The 20,369-nt window shown below is 39.1% G+C and overlaps 1 protein-coding gene across 1 annotated transcript; it reads right to left on the bottom strand.

The window, feature by feature from the left end:
• Window positions 1–295: 295 nt before the first annotated feature.
• Window positions 296–20,159, bottom strand: dcbld2 (discoidin, CUB and LCCL domain containing 2). The gene is made up of 15 exons (XM_030124657.1): window positions 19,799–20,159; window positions 16,464–16,688; window positions 14,047–14,184; window positions 11,183–11,234; window positions 11,030–11,102; window positions 7,587–7,720; window positions 7,354–7,394; window positions 7,037–7,234; window positions 5,482–5,606; window positions 3,921–4,068; window positions 3,668–3,820; window positions 3,487–3,580; window positions 3,348–3,397; window positions 3,122–3,256; window positions 296–2,300 (listed from the first exon to the last, which is right to left on the bottom strand). Exons 1-15 carry the CDS (start codon window positions 19,899–19,901, stop codon window positions 1,897–1,899), a joined length of 2,073 nt encoding a protein of 690 aa, XP_029980517.1. The 5' UTR covers window positions 19,902–20,159; the 3' UTR covers window positions 296–1,896.
• Window positions 20,160–20,369: the final 210 nt, after the last annotated feature.

Genomic DNA, 20,369 nt, shown 5'->3' with positions numbered 1-20,369 from the left:
CTAATTTGTTTGACCATTTACGTCTGTGCACAGCTATTATGTCCTCTTGAGTATTTTTTTATATTGCAGGGTTAAAAAAAAAAAAAATTGCAGTCAGTTTTTTCCAATATCGTGCAGCCCTGGTAAGAACTAAAACTAAGAAAATGGTGCAGTTGGATGATGTTTTCTTACAAAAACAATGACTGAGATGCGTTTCTTTGCAATACCACTGTGCTACTACTGTATTTTCAGTGTAAATGTCATGTACATGGTGTATTTGTCATTTTTGCGACAGCTTAAGGATTGTAATAAAACATTCTTTTAAAAACTCTTTATTATTTTTTCTCTATATACAGTCAGTGAAAGCATCACAAGCACAACCCCGTGGTAACCAGGGAGCACTAAGTCACCTATCTAGACTGCTTTGGTTACTGAGCAGAATCCAAGCATGATTTGTGGCACAGCTGTGTGAAGGTATCGAGCAGCTTGTTCCGTGTTTCTCTTCAGTCTGCGTTCGGCTGCTGAGTGTTTGGTCTACACAGTACCACAGATGGACAGGAGAGGAATGCAATCTACTGTGAACTGCCAGTATTTAACAACCACTGGCACTACAGACAATTAAAGTCTCCCAGTAACAAGTCCACAAAACAGACAAGACTGAATGGTGAGCTGTTTGGATTCAAACAGCTCACCACACATACAGATGTTAATGCACAAAGATACAAAGAAGGAACAGGTCACACCCATATACATCTGAACAGATCAAGCACCTTTTCATCTACAGAAAATCACCACAACTCTCAAAATCAAAAATGTTCAGGACAAACACTGGAAATTCAAGACACCACAAGGCATTAGTATGAATCTATTGGCTGAAACAGCTTTATCCCTTTCTTTGTACCTTGTTACGGGACAAACACCTAAACAGTTAAAATCAGGTTTTTTTCCTCACATTAAGACTGATTTGATCTTTATTTGTATTTGGTTGTACTGTTGGCACTAAATGTCAAAGTTGAATCTTGGGAATCAACATTGCATAAACAAAGAAAAGGCAGCATTTGGTCTTTGACATTATTTAAAAAAAAAAAAAAAGGTTATTTCCTCACACAGGGAGCTCATGGGACTGACCCTCCCCATCAGCCTCTTCAAGTTAACACACAAACATCTCAGTCACCAACAGGTTTTCACTGTGACACAACAGTGCTCCCATTTACAACAGTGCAATTCTTTGATCTGTAGTCACTGCGGGCGATGGAGGGTGTTTTAAGATTCTTCTTATCAGCAGGATGTGAAATAAAAATAAATATCTGTAAATTATGTGGAATTTTTTAAAAGGTTTGCAGTAATGGAATTATTTACTAGAACTATACACAATTTCAAGTCATGCTTTCAAAACAAAAGTAAGACAGAACGTACCATGGAAAACTAGGGAGTTGGACTGTGGATGTGGGCTACTTACACAACATGCCATCTGTTCTGAATGGAAATCGTAGACCATTCAGGTGAACCTGGTTCAGTATGTAACAGAATATTGGAAATCACAGTTTCACAGAATGTAAAAACTAAGAATCACAGAACAGGGACAATGTCTTTAAGGACTAGTAGTCAGCTCTCTCCTTTTCATCCTCTCTCCCATCTCCTATTCTCCAAGCTGGCACAAGCACATTCATCTTTGTGGTTTCAGTGATAGGACTGTAATGGCACTACACAAGCAGACTGTGGCCATGCACATATACAATTACACAATACAGACATCTCCAGATGAATCTAAAGCTAAGGTAGTTCATTCAAGACTCGAGCCCCGGCTCAGGGCTCGCACCTGCTCATCCTCTTTTTCCAACCCTTCGTCTTTGTCCATCGGGTTGTGTTGGCAGTGAGGGGCAGATTAAGGCTATGTGCATCCAGACTCGCTGCTCTTCAGCTCTGTGCTGTCGGCTTCTGAGTGCTTCTCTGAGGTACCTGATAGGTCAGATCCTCTGTAGGCGTGACCTGTCCAGTGGCATTTTTCGGTGTATCGTATGCCGACCTCCCTGACTGGCCGGTGTCTGTCTTTGTGAGCATGGAGGCGGGACCAGCACCTTTGAAGGACTGACTCATAGAGGAGCCCCCTGATGGGTGGCAACCCATGTCAACCACAATAGGCGTGGCGTATTCAGCTCCTGAAGCTGGTAGAGGTTCTGCATAGGCGTGGTACAAGTCTGGTGAGATGGGGGCGTCATACAGGTCTGGATCTGTATATCCTGGATCCGGTCCCTCATCTGGTTTAAAGGTTGAACGTGGACCCAGTGTTGTTACACCGCTGACCAACGGCTGGGCATATTCTGAAAAGAACACAAAATTAATACTGAATAAGTCACTAAAACCCCCTTTAATTAAAGCTAAACAATTAAAAACAATATACTGGCAGTGGAAACTTAACATAACAGTGTTATTCATCCAAAATATAAAATAGCAAATTTCTTGTGGACTGTACTAACATGTTTTACCAGTTCTGAGTTCTGCATTTCTTAGATTGGAAGAGAGTGACAAAGAAGTTTTAAGATTACGGAACTTTTATATTCGAATAAATACATATATATTAAAACAGATGGAGGTTTTGAATGAAGTATATTTTTCCTATTAACTTTACAACTTTAAGATCATCATGGATACCTTTAATGACTTGTGTACAATTTTCATTACCCCTAGAGGTTATTGTTGTAATGAAGAAAGATCGCTTTAGCTCTCACACAAAACCATGATGCACTGCAAAAAATTCTGCAGTTTTCATAAGTGGTCCATGTTTCTTACAATTTGTAGTTTTGTTACCGCGTGATCAATACGAATTTTCCACAGAAATAGAAAAAAATTAGACCGAAGTTAATGACAACCTCATAATCCAATCAGTTTTTAAGGCCAGTCATAATCATACATACAGAGGCTTAAATTTAGATAATTGATTTTTACGCTTTTTCTATGGAATTTCAGAAACCCTGATTTAACATTTGAGTTTGTAAACCTGTAACTCAAACAAAACCAAAAGAAAAATGCTATTTGCTGATCTGCAACATCTACTATACTAGTCAAATATATTGCCATGACTGCATGATAACAGCTACTCCTAGTATCTGTCACTGTGTAAAGCAGCAGTTGTGAACAGTACCTGCAGGTTCAGCATGTAGTCTGGGTACAGCACCTCTCCCTGTTATCCGGCCCACCTCGCTGCTGCTGTACCGAACTGAATCCTCAGTCTCCACCATCTTGGATGGCAGCAGCTGCTTCATACTTTTCCACCAGTCTGTAGCAAATGCACAATGAAATATACGATCACTACTAACAGAACCGACAACACACAGATGCCATAAGCCTTCATGTAGAGTGATGCGTACCTGTGCGATCCCAGTGAGGAAGATCGTATGTTCCTTCAGTGCTCTTTTTTCTGTGGAAAGTGAAGGAAATATAAGGACTGATGGTATTTATCACAATTTGAGTGATTTTATTAAGTGATGTAACTACAGGAAAATGTACCTGTTCCTCCATTGCCAAGCACAAACTACAATCACAATGAGAGCCGTCAGAACCATGACCAACACAGGGACCAGGACTGCAGCCAGGGCCACATCTAAAATGCAAAGAGAAAGCAACACACACTGTTCAGAAACATTTCAAGGACAAACAAAGCAAGCATTTTTGGAACAATGTGACAAACCTTTGCCAGTGTGTGGGGGCATTGTGGTATTTCTGATGTCTGGTGTGTGTGTGGTTTGGTCGAGCTGAGGCGGGCGCTTTGTGCCCCCAGCGGGAGGGGTAGGACGAAAGGGGGGCAACATCCTCGGTCCTGCCCTTGGATCCTGCCTCCTCGCTGAGAAAACACTCAATATTAATTCTCATCAAACTGTCAGACTTGAACCGTTTTTGTTGCTGACAATTTTTTTTTTATAAACTTTATAGACTCTGGTTACCTGAGGGAATCTGGCAGCCAAGCAGCTCCAACTTCAGCGCAATTCTCTGGTGCCATGCTGCAGGATTTATCCTCAGAAATCTGGCCTCGATAGGAGGAATGAAGTTGTTCCTCACCTCATGGTCATAGTTGATGTTGCCTTGGAAAATCTACCATAAAACAAGAACGGATAGATCAGATATATCCACGGCAAAAACCAGAAGCATGGTGAATGGCAGCGGTAAAAGCACACTGTATACACTCCATAAAAACACTGCCCTGTCAACACTGACCTACAAATTAAACCAAACTCTGGCTGAAAACAAAGATGAGCTCTGACCATTGAAGCTGCACATTGTTTTCTTTATTTTACTGTATTTCCTGCATTTGTGCAAGGTGGAATGATGAAACTATGTGCAGCATAACAGTTTTATACTCAGTTCTGGAGATATATTGTTTAAGGACACACCAATCTATCGTCCTGGCATTAGTATCAGCACATTTTGGAATTTGTTTTAAAAACTCTTTATTGAAATTAGAACAATGATGGCAATATAAAAAAGTCATATACAATATATGTGATGTCAGAACAAGAACACTACACCTGCACCCACATGTATATATAGATACACACAAACACAAAAAGGGGGGGGTGTGCCCCTATTTACTTAGTATTAAAGTAATCTATAAAGGGCTGCCAAATTGAGTAAAATAACTTTACATTATCTTTTGATTTTGGCCTTTTTGACTGCAATCGGATTCTTGATGACATTCACCAGGGGAGGGAAACATTTATCTGCTGTTTGAGAAGCTCCCTGAGTGTCCAATCTGTTTCAATAGTGCTGAGTCAGCCCGGTCAATATGCTACAATAGTTAAAGCATCTTCCGTAAGTGGCCAGTGGCCTGTTTTATGTGCTCAACTCTCTCTCTGGTTAGAGGAAAGTGTGGATACTCAACAATGGAAGCCAATTTAAAGTTCACTGCTGTAAATTGTGAGTTTAGCCTGTTAGAGGTGAGCACGCTAGCAATAGAAACCAAAGAAAATGACAGTGAAGTTGATAATTATTAATGATATGCATTCTGAACTTCTGATGCCAAACTACACCTGAACTTGAACCCAGTCATAGTGAATTAAAACAAAAAAGCTGAAATGTCTTGTTTTATCCTGTGACCAAGAGAACTATAATCCATAAGATGATTACTCCCTAACTTGGCAACTGAATCAGTGCTTTCCTCAACATAATATGAGCCTGTATGAATGACAGTGCAGAGCAGTTTGTAGACAGTAACAGACAGCTGAGCCACTAAATCCATATCCATTCATTATTAATGCCCAAGTGTCCTGAATTGTCTACCACAGCACTTAACTCAAACCACTGAATGCTCTCATTTCCTGCCATAAACATCCTTTAGTCAATACCAGTTGCTATGGAAACGCTCCAAGTATGTCTCCGTGCTGTCCTCTAAAATGACATTTTTGTCCATTTGCACTAATTTGACAGAAAAAAAAAAAAAAAAAAACATGAAAGCCAATGACGTAACACATAAGCAAGCAGGGTTCATTGATTTGTTGCTTGGATTACCTTGTCTTGTGTAGTATTTGCTTCCCTGTAGCTGTACCAAAGCTGGCCATCATTACTGTACTGGACTCTGTATGCTGAAACGTAGTACTGGTGTTCTCTCAAGGTAGAACCAGTGGTGATTATGGCTGGATTAATGGACAACGGAAACAAAATGAAGACAGTGGATCAGATTGAGTGTAAATTCACTAAAGGTCCACAAATATGGTTAACAACTTGGTCTCTCATCACTGGTTAGATAACAAAGCCTGTGCAATCAACAAGTTTTAAAGGGTTTTGGAAAATAAATCACACCTACCATCACTGTAACACACTGTCTACTTATGGAGGCATTTGCTGACACCAGAATGTGTGTCTAGTACAGAAACATTCTCCTGCTCATATGCCACTTTTACATTTCAGAACAACATTTGGGGCTGCTTAACATATTGTTGCCCCTTGAGGAAAACATCCTTTGGCCAAACGTCCTTCATAATTAGAGCTTCCCAATTCTGGAATACACCGATTTATCAGTCGCTGCACATAATCGCAAAAGTTGGGTAAAAAGCAACCAGACATGTCATCAAACTTTGTTATCCCTGTGTTTCATGTGTTTTCTATCATAGAGTTGTGTTGCCCTCCGTCATTTCTATGCTCTCTTTTAACCACTTTGTAGTATCTTATCAGTTGTCTGCATGGTCTTACTTTGCATGGTGCTTATCTGATTCTTTTAAACTTTATAAAACTGTTATACGAATTTGTTGCATCACATTTTTTGTAGATGCTTGCATTATTTCTTTGTTTGGATAATACTGTCTTTTTCATATATATTATATATAATTTTTTTTTTTTTTTTACATTGTCTTGCTTTGCATGCTGCCTGTGTTACTTACTATGAGCCAACTTTAAGTGCTTTTTGTTTTATTATTGTTTGTTTTGTTTACTAGTTAATTCAACATCTGGCCAAGGGACAGTTGAAATTAGCATTTGGCAGACACCATCAGTGTTGTAGTAAATCAGTGATGTGCACTGTCCCTGAATAAATAAATCACATTTTGTCTGAAAGCCTTATTCTAGCTCTTATTTGTAGCTCTTCTTATTTTCTCATTATTTCTTTCCCGGTTAAAGGCAGATTTTTTTGGTGCTGAGTGGAAGTTGAAGAAACCAGATGGTTTTAAATTATTTAAAAGCGACACAAAATGAGAAGATGAAAATGGCATTAAAAAACATAAAAGAACATAACATGTCAAAGCAAAAACAGTATTCCCAGATTTAGTGATTTACAAACTTACATTATGCTAAATCAGAATAAAGAAAATGAGCACAACTTGATGTCTTATTGAACAATGTCAAAAAAATAAGATGAGTTAATTTGTGGGTTTAGATTACTCTAAACATTTAAGAAATATACAGGTAGACCATTCAAAGCAATTCTGCTGATAATATACAAAATATACAGGTGTAAAAGTAAGTAAAACAACAAAACCATGCAATGTCTAGCTAAGAACATACACACACACAAAAAAAAAATTCTTTAATAAAAAATTGCCTCGTCCTACATGCGAGTGTTGTTGCGTACCTGTGATTCTCTTCTCCCTCTTGAGGTCGACCTGCAGAAACTGTTGCTGGTCATTGCGTGAAGGTGCCCAGGGTAGTCCCACCTTCTTGAGCCGTGCTCCTGATGTTCCCCAGATACTGTTCCACTCCCACACAGACGATGCAGAGAGCTGAGTATCTGCAACGCCACCAGACTCCAGACCTAGCGTTCCATAGCAACCTGTACAGATTTCAGGTCAGAGTTAGCAGCAACCGAGACCACATAACAGTATGTGCACTTATGTAGCCTAAAAAACGGCCAGAAAAAGTTTACATTTCTATGTGTCCATCACAACTCACCATTGGTCCTAAAAGTGAAGAGGCTATTTGATCCAATTCCTCTGAGAAGAGAATATGAAATAAGTAAAGGATAAGACTTCGCAAAAACCATTCAGATCTCTTGCTGTAAATGAATACCCAACCCTATATTCAGATTTAATACAGAAACTACAGTGATCTGAGGTAAATGACATTCAATCCAATAATGCAGAAGAACAGGGATGTTTGTGTCCTGTTGTGCTGGAGGTTCTTACCCAGTAGAAGTGACATTATTTGCCAGTGTGCCCTCATAACGGTGGATGCCCTTGCTGGTGACCACACTGATCCTCCCTCCTACAGCGTTGGACGCCACGCCTGCATGGATGGCTGCCATGCACAGGGGAGACGACTGCCGAGCACAAGAAAAATAAACAAAAACATGACAGAGTTAGGGTTTTATACACAGTCAACCACCTCCCACCCTGACTGATAGGGCAGGTCACAGGAGTTGAAAAATAACAGAAGCATGGACTTTACGGGAAAGAGTAATTAGTCGATAAAACTTGAACTAGCTAACTTTCCCATCGTTAAAATACAGAGGGATAATTTCATTCCTTTTCTGCTGTAGAATATTACTGCAAAAAATATGCAAAAGCTAAAAAGTGCAGCGAAGTGGAACTGCTGAAAAATAGGGCTGTGCAATAGAGCAATGTACCCTCACTGGCCACTTTATTAGGTACACCTTTCTTGTATCAGGTGGACCTAATATAGTGGCCAGTGAGTGTAAATGTCACTGTTGTAATCAGATAAAATTTTCAAATGTTGTGTGTTCAGAGATGCTATTCTGCACACCTCCACTACATTGCTGCCAGTGGTGATTCCAGTTATTGTTGCCTTTCTATCAGCTCAAACCAGTCTGGTTATTCTTATCTGACCTCTGGCATCAACAAGGCAGTTCTGTCCATTTTGACAGCTGCCACTCACTGAATATTTTTGCTTTTTCAGAGTATTCTTTAGAACCCCTAGAGATACTAAAAATCACCACAGATCAGCTGTTTCTGAAATACATCAGCCTGTCTGGCACCAGAAACCAGGCTCTGTTAAACATCTACTCCCCACACTGATGCTCAGTTTGGACTTCGGCAAATTCTCTCGACCATGTCTATACACCTTAATGCTTTTGAGTTGCTGCTATGTGACTGATTTATTAGATATTTGGGTTAAAATATAGTTGAACAGGTGTACCTAATAAAAAGTGGCCACTGAGTCTATATCATGTGGTGTATAAGATAATCCTTTAGTAGTCTAAGAAATATAAAAAGTGTAAAGATAAAAAGTCCAGAAAAATGTGTGTAAAAGAGCAATATATGAACAGTATTTACAAAATGCCTTGCACCTTGTTGAGGTCCACATACTCTATAATAATTGCAAATTGTAAAAAAGAGATTGCACAAAGGAAAAGGCTGTACGTAGTTGTACTGCAAACCACACTCTTTATGGCAATATTTTCCATCATTTGAATGGGTCTTTACATTCTTCCACAGAAAGCAAATAAGCGTTAAGGCGACGTAAATAAACATGGATTACAGTGAACATGACACATAACGGTGTGATTCTGAAGAGGATTCCAGCAATACCAATGTACTTGAATGCTGCATATTTTATGTATTAATAATGTATAATGTTACATGCTTAATTGTACTGCATGTACCCACTCAACAAGTTTGTGCAGTTTCAGTGTTCAGTGTGATCACAGAACAAGCTCTTAACCTTCAGACTGTGGCTGATAAAAGCAGATGAGTCAGTGTGAAGTCACTTCTCTGTAGAGAGAATAATGAGAGGTACCGATAATGATTCACTACCAGCTGCATTCCAATCCAAACCTGCTGCCACATCACTGAGAAACGACTAAGACCTGATTCCACTCTGGCCAGAAGCTCCTTCCCCTGAACAGCTGGTTGAGTGAGGTGGAATTTTATTACTGGAAAAGGCCCACACTGGAATTCACAGCTGACACAATTGTGGGAAAACTCTGGTGACCCACAAAGTGACAAGCATGAGTACACGTATGCATACACTCACACACACTATTATACACATGCACAGCATTTAACACTTGCCCTGTGACTCTTAAACTTCCTAAAAACACACACCACATCCTAAAAATCATCATCCCAAACCACTAACACAAACACTCCTTACTGCTCCAAACCACCGCACCCTGCCTCTAACAGTGGAAACCACACTAACACACACATGAGAATGTGCACACACAGACACACACACACACACAATATATGAGATGTAGAAACATGAACCAGTCAATGATTCAAAGTTGCGAGGCAGGAGTTTTAAAGGAGAGCAAGGGTGGGACTCGTTCCCTGTGAGCCACAGCCTGAAGTAGGAGTGGGCGATTTGGCCAAAATATCACATCACACTTGTCTTTAATCACAAGTATGATGATCTACAGTCCACATCAGTATTAGGAGTTCTGCACAAATAAAAAAGGGACTGCTTCAGTCACCTCTGTGCTCCGTCTACTACCTTTGACAAACTTTGCTGCCTTCTCAAATGCCTGTTTCGATTTGTGTAGTCTTTGTTGATTTTAATGTTCTGTAATACTTTCAGTCTTTGTCTAACCAGCAAATTGGCTACAATGGCTACAAGTCCCATATACATTGCATTGAACACATACTTTTTTAACTGTAATAGTGTCTATATTTTATCCCTATGAAATAAAACTAAATAACCATGTGTTTGTCCTTCATACTGCTGCTGTTCATGCTCCTTCTCAAGTTGCAGCTCCAGTACATCACATTAGGGAAGAAACATACTCATTAAGCTACTTGCCTAGTAAGCACAACTGTATATTAACCCATACAGCTCTGTTTGATTGTTAATGTAGAGTGGACCCACGCTATTAAATGGTCTTTGATTCAACAAAATGATAGATTGTGGACATCTGCAAGACCAATCACATATTACAATTATGTATTACAGTGCACTGACCCCCCTTGGATGAATCCATCATATGCACACGTACACAAACGACTCAGCAAATCACCACAGTTTTCTCCAGCTTCTCCCTCACACTGACTCACGCTCTAGCTTTTTGTGTCTCCAAAACACACAGTTAACTCACAGCTCTGCTCAGCACCATCTTGCAGCTGGACTGGATTAAGGGGCTATTATTTTCAGCCAAATTATTATCTCACCTCCCTCTCACCCCCTGACCTTGCCCCTCCTCTGTTCCTGTGGGGCGGATCACTCCCCGAAGCACACCCCTCCGCCCCTCCCTGTCCTCCCATCAGCCACCCCTCCCTCACTTCCACAACACTGAGTCCCGAGCATGAGGTCATCAGCCAGAGACTCGGCACACATGACCTAACGCACAGCGGGGGCGTTGTGAGGTCATCAGTCCGGGGCTTGCATACCACAGAGCAGGGGCCCGAGTTTACACAAGACAGAGAAAGGGGCCCTTACAAAACGAAATGAAAGACGTGCAGACATTAATGGACAGGGACAAAAAAAAAAAGGAAAAACATAACAGTGCAAGGCTATGAAAATATGATCAAGTAAATGTCAATGGTCTGTGCAGTTACAGTGGAATTCAAAACCAATCACAATTGACTACTGGGAAGCATAACTCAGAGGACAATTACAGTAACATGCAAGAAAACAAAAAAACATCACCTGGATGTTTACTATTGGTACTCACTTCTCTGTATCCATTAGGTATAGTTCCAGAAACCTCCTCAGTAGATGCCAAACAGCCTGCTGGGCAGTATTTACTAAGATAAGAGAGACACAACATGACTTTAAAACTGTAGCCTCACTACACAAATGCCAGCACAAAGTGAATGTTATTTACCTGTACTCTGCCTCGGGGAAATCAGCTCCTTTGTCCAGGCAGGTGATTAAATCTGTGAAGAGACAAACAAACCGTCTCAGAACTTGTTTCTCTGCACGCCACACCATCAGTCTATCTGTTACTGTTATTCTAATCCTGTATAGTCAGACCTGGAGATGGGTCTGGTACCCTCCACTAATGTTCTGAAAGAGATAAATGTGGGTTTTTGGATGGTTCTTTGGTGTTGCTGAATGCAGGATGCTTTGTGCAGTGCCTTAGCAAAATAGTGACAGGAGATAAATTGTCATGGTGGAACAAGTACACATGACGAAGAGCATTGCGGTATTAAAATGACTAAATCCTTACACAGGAAAATGGAACGTAAAAACTTGTGTCTTTGTTGAAACTTGTTATTTTGAGGGTGTGGGTGCAGCTCAGAGGTTGATGTTTCATGTTGCGAGGGGGACTTTCAGAGTGTTAATGCACAGATAGTAGAGGAAAGGAAGAATGACAATCCTGCCACTACACAACAGAAATATTTACCCTTATTCTGACTGAGTACTTCCAGCAAACCAGACAACGTATCAACATAAATCACGCCAAATTTTATTTCCTTCGCCCACACAAACTATTCTTATGTGATTTCTGCCACCTGACACTGATAGCCAGATATATTGCACTGAAGATCAGTGTGATCAGTGTGGAAAAGCATTTGTTATGCCTCCCTCCTCAATGGCTTCAAATGCCAGTCATCAGTGTTAAGAGACCTCAGGCTATCAACAATTCCCTTGCATTTGGAGAAAAAAAAAAGTACAATGAATACTGCACTAGGTTGAAGGCAAAAGTGTATGAGGCAATAATGTAGGTACATGTAGGAAAATCAGGTGCACAATTTAAAGACTGTTGACAATGACTAATAGCAGATATCAAAAAAAATATATACCATGTAGAGAACAGCAGTCAGAAAAAAAGTCCAATGGACACTGAATGTAAAATACAAATGATTTTTTTTTATATCATGGATAACAAGAAAGTCTGCTGTTAGTCATTTGAGAATCTCTGCCTTCTTTAGTCCCCTAGCATTTGGTTTCCTCCTTTATATGTATGTATTTGACTGCATAAAAATCTCAAGAATGCCACAAACCCAAAATATTCAGTCCAAACTGTTGCAAAATGCAGAATTTCTGTTCAGATAAAAAATAAGCCATCACACATATTCTAATGGTCTTTACACCGGGGATATTTTACATGCAAGTACATGTAATTTGCATGAAAAAGTCATTTGACAACTATAATGATGGATCCAAACCTGCTGAATTCTAGACTAACCTATTTAGTATGAAACGCACAAACGAAAAGAGTTAAAGTCGGGAACAATGCATGGAGGAGCAACGACAGACAACTACACAGGTGTGACATATGAAACTCTAGGTGATGATGAATGCATTAGTATTTCTGCTGAATGGCCTGGAATATGTTCAAATCTTTTATCAAACATTAAAAAGTATTGCAACTGTTGCTAACTTCCATTACCACTTATGTGGATAGTTCCGATATAAAATATTTACATCTGAGTGTCTTGCAGTTCTGTGTTGTTCCTGGTGTTTAAAGGCCTTAAGCCGCCATAAATCAGAGTACACTAGAGGAAAACTTTGTATACTTTGGTTATAGCTATCCTATACTTGGCACGAAGAGAGAAAACTGTGATTCAGATTATGACTCTACTTCAAAATATTGTCGTATCATCTTTTGGCAAAAAATCCAGACCTACTTTCAAGTAATAAAAAATGAAAAAACTAAAAATGTGGGTTGGTGGTGGGGGTCATAATGAATGTACTGGAGTGACGCAGTATGTTGTATATGTCCATCCTCATCCTGCTGAGGGATGGTAGGAATTATATGGAAACCTTGAAGCATTGCTCATTCTCTGTGAGTCTTCACCACATTAACAAACCCCCCCATGAAGTTGGTCAACCAACTAGTGAGTCAAACCGACAAAACTTCTGCAAGTCGCCATGGTGACTTAGTTGTGCAAACTGTCCTCCCATCCTTACATGACAAGACACACACAGATGGTGATAATTCAATACTTGGGTAGGAAAGAAAAATAGATGGGCTTATTGAAGTACTTCTTTTTTTCCACAATGATTCAGTCATACTGAGATGGCCACTAAAACTGAATTATTACTCTCTCACACACGTCACTGCCTTGTTCCTCTTGTGGCTTCAATTATCTACTTATCTCAACTCATTCAAAATGTTCCTCTTAGAAAGGCATACCCTTCCAAAATTGCAATCACAGAGTTTTCACCAACAACATTCATATCAAAGAGCCAATCTGTGACTATCAGGCAGAATATGTTTCTGTGTTGAGTCCACATTCAGTCACTGCAAAGGGAGTAATTCTGTATCAGTGAATAATATCATCACCATCCATTATTCAGCTGTCAAGGAAAAGTTTGCTGTGGGATCTTTGATGAATTACGCATTTCACAGTTTTGCTTCTACAGTTGCATCTAAGACAAACAATTATGTTTTTATTTGTATTCTATCTGTGTATATGTTTCTAGTGTGGCCTCAAGCTGCTACCACAGAACTGCAGTACTCCAATAAACTCATCTGCTTTTTTTTGCTTTAAATAAACTGCACAGTGTTTGTTTGCAGAATAACTGGAAATGTATCACCACCTTGGAGCCATAATATACAAAAACTCTGACACACAGACAGAAATGAACTAAACAGAGGACATGTGTTTTGCATTTGATTTCTAGCTCTTGCACAGAGTCGAATGAAAAAATCTGTCACTCTGCACAGCTTCTTCAATCGATACCAGCCTCATGTCAGGCCTGCACCTCTGGGACACACCAGATGAAGGAGCCCCTTACCTGTGTGCTCTGTGGTGGAGTAGGACAGGTAGAATCCACGCCCAGTGTGGTGGGTCCCACTCATGAACTGGACAGTGACCTCATTGCCAGTGGACTCGATAAGATCTTTAATCTTCAGACCCAAACCACAGTACTTGACTGTGTCACCAAAAAAACAGCCAGAAGACACAAGAAAGACAAAGAGGTTATGCTTCGGTCAGCAGGTATTTAGATTTAGATGTCCATGAACCAAATTTAGGCAAGCAAGCAGTACACTGAGCAGTAAATAGAAACAGAGAACTACATGACTAAAGGATCGTTCAATGCTATAGTCACTGTTTCAAAAAAAGAAAAAAAAGAACTCAACCACATCTGCAAAATAGTGATGAAATAGTAAAACAACAGCCGTACATTTCTTTATATATCACCAATGAAAGACAATACTTCCTCATAAAAGGTTCAAACAAATTCAGGTATTTCTTTTGTGGGAGAATTTTTTTTTTTTGAATCCTAAAAAATAGTGTCGTCACCTCTGCAGCTACATTTGTGGCATTTAAGATTTGTTTTACTTAAGATGCAAGAATATTTAGACTGGATACTAGAGGTAGACCGATATATTGATTTTTTTTTACATCAGCCATCGGCCTTAATTTTTTTTGAAAGCCAATATTTGATCAGTAGTAAAAATGTTATAAGATATTTAATCAGGTACCTGTGTGGGCAGCACTTGAAGTTCAATAAATGTTAAGAGTACTATGTGTACATGTATTAATAATTTCGTTTATATTGCTGCATAACAATCTTAATTATCTGACTGTTTCAATTGTGTATTACAGTCAATGTGTTTTCAAAAAAAAAAAAAAAAAAAAAAAAAAAAAAAAATCGGCCTTAAATATTGGCCTCAAAAATTGGCTGTAGTTATCCGCCATTGGCTAGTCAAATTTTTTAAAAATCTGCATTGGCCTGAGAAAAACCCATATCGGTCGACCTCTACTGGATAGAACTATAGTAATGCTAGAAGGGATCAAATTTTGTGTGCCGAAAAATTTCGATACAGGTAAAAATAACCTACAGCAAAAAGAATCACAAGTGTTAACAGCGTGATCTATACAAACCCCAACTCAACTGAGAGAAAAAAAAGAAGTCACTGGAGAGTCTTATGGTACACATAGAGTGAAATCATAAAAAAAATATGAAAAGCTGACATTATTTTTTTCTTTTTTCCAGAAAATCCATGGAACAAAGTGGGAAAAGCTCCAAATTTAGGGTTAACTGGCATGGAATGATGCTGCGCTTTTAGATGTGCAGCATAAATACAGTTTAAGACATTCAGAGATGAACTGGCATGGTGTATCACCTGATATCAGCTTGACGACTGCCCTCAACTTATCGGCAGATAAGAGGTCTTTCACCATTTGCAGTGGTCAATGTTTATTTGTTGTGTTGCAGCAAAGGTTGTGTGAATTCATTTGTGCTAATTCACAGATGGTGCAATGAGGTGGTGAGAGCAGTTCAATAATTAGTTCATGATGTTTTCTTTGTTTCCGCAGAAGGGAAATCGATTAAAAAACAAAACACTGGAACATTGGAAAGTCAATTTAAGAGAGCCAGAGGAAACACAAAATATCATATAAATCTTATTTATACCGTATAGATAAGGTATAAATAAAGTATATATCATATACATATAATACGTATATATCAACTCATACCAGGCTTATGAGCTGAATGCATCTGCAGATACAAAGTTTGACCATTGTACTATTAGTCACTGCAATTACATGCACTTAACGTACCATGTGGTGTTTCTGTTCTTTTAATAGACCCACAGAGCGCTGTTGTTTTCCACCTAAGCTTCCATTATCATGAGTATATTATGTTGCTACTAGAAATTGTATAACATTTCATTAATCTACAAATGGTTTGTTGCACCAGGAGAGGCAAAAAAATGTATGAGCTGAAGGAAAATTATACACTCAGCAGCCTCTGATCAGCATTAATACATTTTCAGGAGGTAACACTGACAGTAGATATTGCTCTGTAGGTTCCTTTACAGTGATAGTGTAAAAACAAAGAATGGAAAAAAGACTGAAGGAACAATTTATTCTTGAAATGTATCACAGTTTAATTAGGCCTTAGAAAATCACACAAGCTCTGGCCAAAGCAATTAGATGAAAATGAAGAATCTGACAAACCAGAAAATAATTAAAGACTTAAAAGAACTGGTTTCCATAAGTGAAAGTAGATAGACAAATCAGACACGTTTGCTATACTCCTAACTGCTATTTAATACTAATATATTCTCAGCAAGTTTGGGAGAGGGTTTGTTTGAGTATGGGTGATTTTATTTTCTTAGAGCATAAAACAGAACACACTTTTAATCAATACATTTCCCCCTGAACTATTCCCATCTCATCCAATATTTTTGTGCATCTTACCGATCTCATTCCTCTGAGGTCCGATGCCGTTGTAGAGGCGGAGGTAGTTGACCTGGCAGTCGCTGTCTTCTATGTCCAGCGAGGCGAAGCGAAAGTGGATCCGGTTACCGCGAGGAACACTGATCTCCCACTCACACACTGTATTGTTCGGGTATGTCCCCGGGTAACCCATAGAGGACAGAGTCCCACTGGTGGGGCCAAGCACACTGGGACCACAGCCATCACCTGGATGAAAAAAAAAACCACACAAACACTAACTTTAATGTGCAGTATTCAATACCTGGAGTGAGGATTTTACATAGTATTTTGTAATTTCTGTTCTTTATTTGGAAAAAGATTATAATCACCATTAAAACAATATGCCGCTGAAAACAAAACAAACAGTTGACTGATATCGGGTTTAACAGCCACTGCAGATTATTTATAGAGCAAAGTGGCAAAAGATTGAGTACATCTGATAATTTACCACAATTTAATGACTGAATTTAAATACAGACTGATTAATCAGTACCAAAAATATCAGTATTGGCAGAAGTTGGTATGGATAGTAACAGCCAGCTGTTATTAAGCTTCTCTCTTGCAAATACTGACTTTGAAAATTGCTCCTACATAGATGTTTATGCATTAGTTTCAGTTACTGTGGTCCACATTTACAGTTTGACTACATTGGGCTTGATCCTCAGTGATTATGATCTATTTATTTAGGTATTTATTACTCTGACTTCGATGTTTATTTCAACATTTACCCAGTTTCTAATGAAGTGAAAGATGCGAAAAATGCATTTTTAATATCAAAGTTTTGGGGGTTGTGGTTGATAGTAGCTAATTAACTAGTTAACTGTTTTTTCCTGTTCCAAAGTATTGTTATTATTATACCGACTGTTAAAATCAGTTGACCTCTGATACTAACAAATAAATCCCAAACCTGTTTTACGATTACCTGCATTGTCATTGTTCTGCTATTCTGTGTTCTGCTTGCTGGGCATTTACTTTAATAAAAATATCATTCCACTGCAGCAACACTGGCTGCCAAAGTCTTCGATCTGCACTGCACATGTGCCTACATTCATTTTGTTTACCAGCTACGTGCAACAGTCAGCCAATGATTATGTCAAAGTGGCATTTAGTTGTTAATCAGTCTCTCTTTAGTATCAAAAGTTACAAGGGCTCTCTGTTTCCAAAACCTCACATAGTGGATTATTCCACACTATATAGACTAGATCCACAGCTGTTGAACACATCAGCAACAACGATACTGTAGAGTCAAATCCAGCATACACTGCCCTGCTGTAAATACTTACAAGATCAGATGATGAGATGTGCATCAATCCACAGCTGAAATCATGTAATGCTTTAATCCTATAATTAGATTCAACAGAGGTTGGCTTTGGGATTCACAGGCAAAACTAGTGGCTGTACTGTGGACAAATCCTGACTAAATTAACACATTTAACCCTTAAAGACCTGAAGTATCAACCTCCAGCCTTTGGTAAGCAATCAGTTAGACCAGATATAATATTTTATTCTGTATTTTGCAACTCTGAGTGAAAATCTGCTCTTTCCCTATATATATACATATATATATATATATACACATATATATATACACACATATATATATATATATATATATATATATATACACATATATATATATACACACACATATATATATATACATATATATATATATACACACACATATATATATATATACACATATATATATACACATATATATATATACATACACATATATATATATATATATACACACACATATATATATATATACACATATACATATATATATACACATATACATATATATATACACATATACATATATATATATATATATATATATATATATATATACACATACATATATATATATATATATATATATATATTACTGACCACGTAGAAGTTCTGTGTTAATTCAAAGGTTATTATATCAAAACCGAAGAAAAAGTGACTATCGGCAAAAAAGTATCCCCATCAAACAACATGGATTATATTGGTGAATCAATGTGTCAGAAGATGCCTGTGATTCCATGCTCACTATGGAGTCTCTGAATGTCCAAATACTTAATATCTGACACCAGTGAAAAGCTGATAAACTGTATTTTACCTGAATTATTTCAATGTATTGATAGGTTAGTAGCTCAAAAGATACTATACATTTTAGATCAGTGACTACTTTTGATCTCTGATGACTGTTTTATGTCTATGAAGGTTGAAAAGCAGCAAACAGATTTGATTTGTCTCGTGTTGAGTTTACATAAGTACCATGGCATAGGCCTTTTGAGGGGAACTTTGCCTTTTGATAACTTTGTGGTTTAAGAAAGTGGTGACAGTATGATGCTGCGGGCCCATGGTTCTGGGACAACACTCAACAGTCACGCTTCATGGTGTTAAGTGGATGTTCTGTGGGCCTGGTGTTACGTAAGAGCCTCTCAGTGGACATTATCCAGATGAGCAGGACAAAAACAAAGCTGCTTCCCTCACTGTACTCACAAAAGTTACTGAACAACTGCACGGTGTTCTGCAGGAGTTACATATCAGCCAGCCTTCATGGACATAAAACAGAACAGATTACAGGTTAAAAGAAGGGAAAAGTCACCCTGATGTTGTTATTACAAAGAGGATTAACCATTGTGTTACTTTAAAAGTTATGGCAAAGTGTGTCCACGTGTTTACGTACATACCCCACCCCCATCACCACCACCTGAGATTGGCTGTCGACTGTTAAACCCTTCACATTATCCCAATTCAGGTTAAATATGGGATAAACAAACCTGAGAGGTGGTGTAACAAGAAACAAAGGGCCACAAACCCTCTGGTGTGTTGTTGTTTCGTACATAAACCATACTCCATTAAATAAAACGCACATAATTTAATGGTACAGTACAATCTGGAAGCTCAAATACCTCCCAGACGGCGAGTTTAAAGTGGAATAAATCAGTGAAAGCTTCGTGTTAAGTAAACCAAAAGCTAATTCACCGTGAGCAGTTATTCTTTCACAATCCCCGTTTCCTGGAACCGGTTCTCCTGGTTTTACTCCGCTCGTCTTTCAGCCAAAAAACGCACCATGACGGGCGGCGGTTGTAAACGTTGTAAACCGAACGGAGCTCCACGTACACACACACACACACACACACACATACGGCCATGTAAGGTAGCTTTAAGTTGACAATAACAACGCACCGGGTCTGGAAAATAAATAAACGTTGAAGCAGAAAAACGTCTGTGTTTAAAGCCGCCGTTAACCGCGTGCGTTGACGGTTGAAACGCAGCTCGTGCATTTGTCACCGCAGCTGTGTGGCACTAACCTTTCTGCGCGCGACAGCTTTCCGTGGTGAGAATGATGAGAATCGACAGGACGAGAACCCCAGCCCCTGTCGGTCCCCTGCCCACCATTACCACTCTGCCCATAACAGCCTGCAGTCCGAATGCATACTGCTCGCTTCTGGACCGCTTCGACTTGCACCGAACCGCAGAAGAAGAAAAACAATGAGGAAAGAAAAAAAAAAAAAACACTTCTTCGGTGTCTTCAAACTTGGCTCGTGCTGTCTTTAGATCCAGTGGTTCTTTAGCGGCACTCTCACTCACTATGGAGGTAACTACCGCTGCACACACACTCACTCACACACACATTCAATCTGTGGAACTACTTCCTCCAACCGAAGCTCCTCCTCCCGGTCTGGAACAGGGAACAGGGATACCCGAGTCCCCCAAGTCATGAGCGCCGGAAGCAAAAAAAAAAAAAAAAAGAAAATTGTGGGTGGGACAGTTTAAAGGGGGTGGTGGTGTGTGTGTGTGTGTGTGTGTGTGTGTGTGTGTGTGTGTGGGGGGGGGGGGGGGGGGGGGGTTGGTCTGGTGGTCCTCCCCCAGAAATTTTTT

This window comes from Sphaeramia orbicularis, chromosome 21 (assembly GCF_902148855.1).
Source record: "Sphaeramia orbicularis chromosome 21, fSphaOr1.1, whole genome shotgun sequence".
In the NCBI taxonomy this organism is placed as follows: domain Eukaryota; kingdom Metazoa; phylum Chordata; class Actinopteri; order Kurtiformes; family Apogonidae; genus Sphaeramia; species Sphaeramia orbicularis.
Note: the sequence above shows the minus strand (reverse complement) of the source record. Positions and strands in the feature narration are given on the sequence as shown.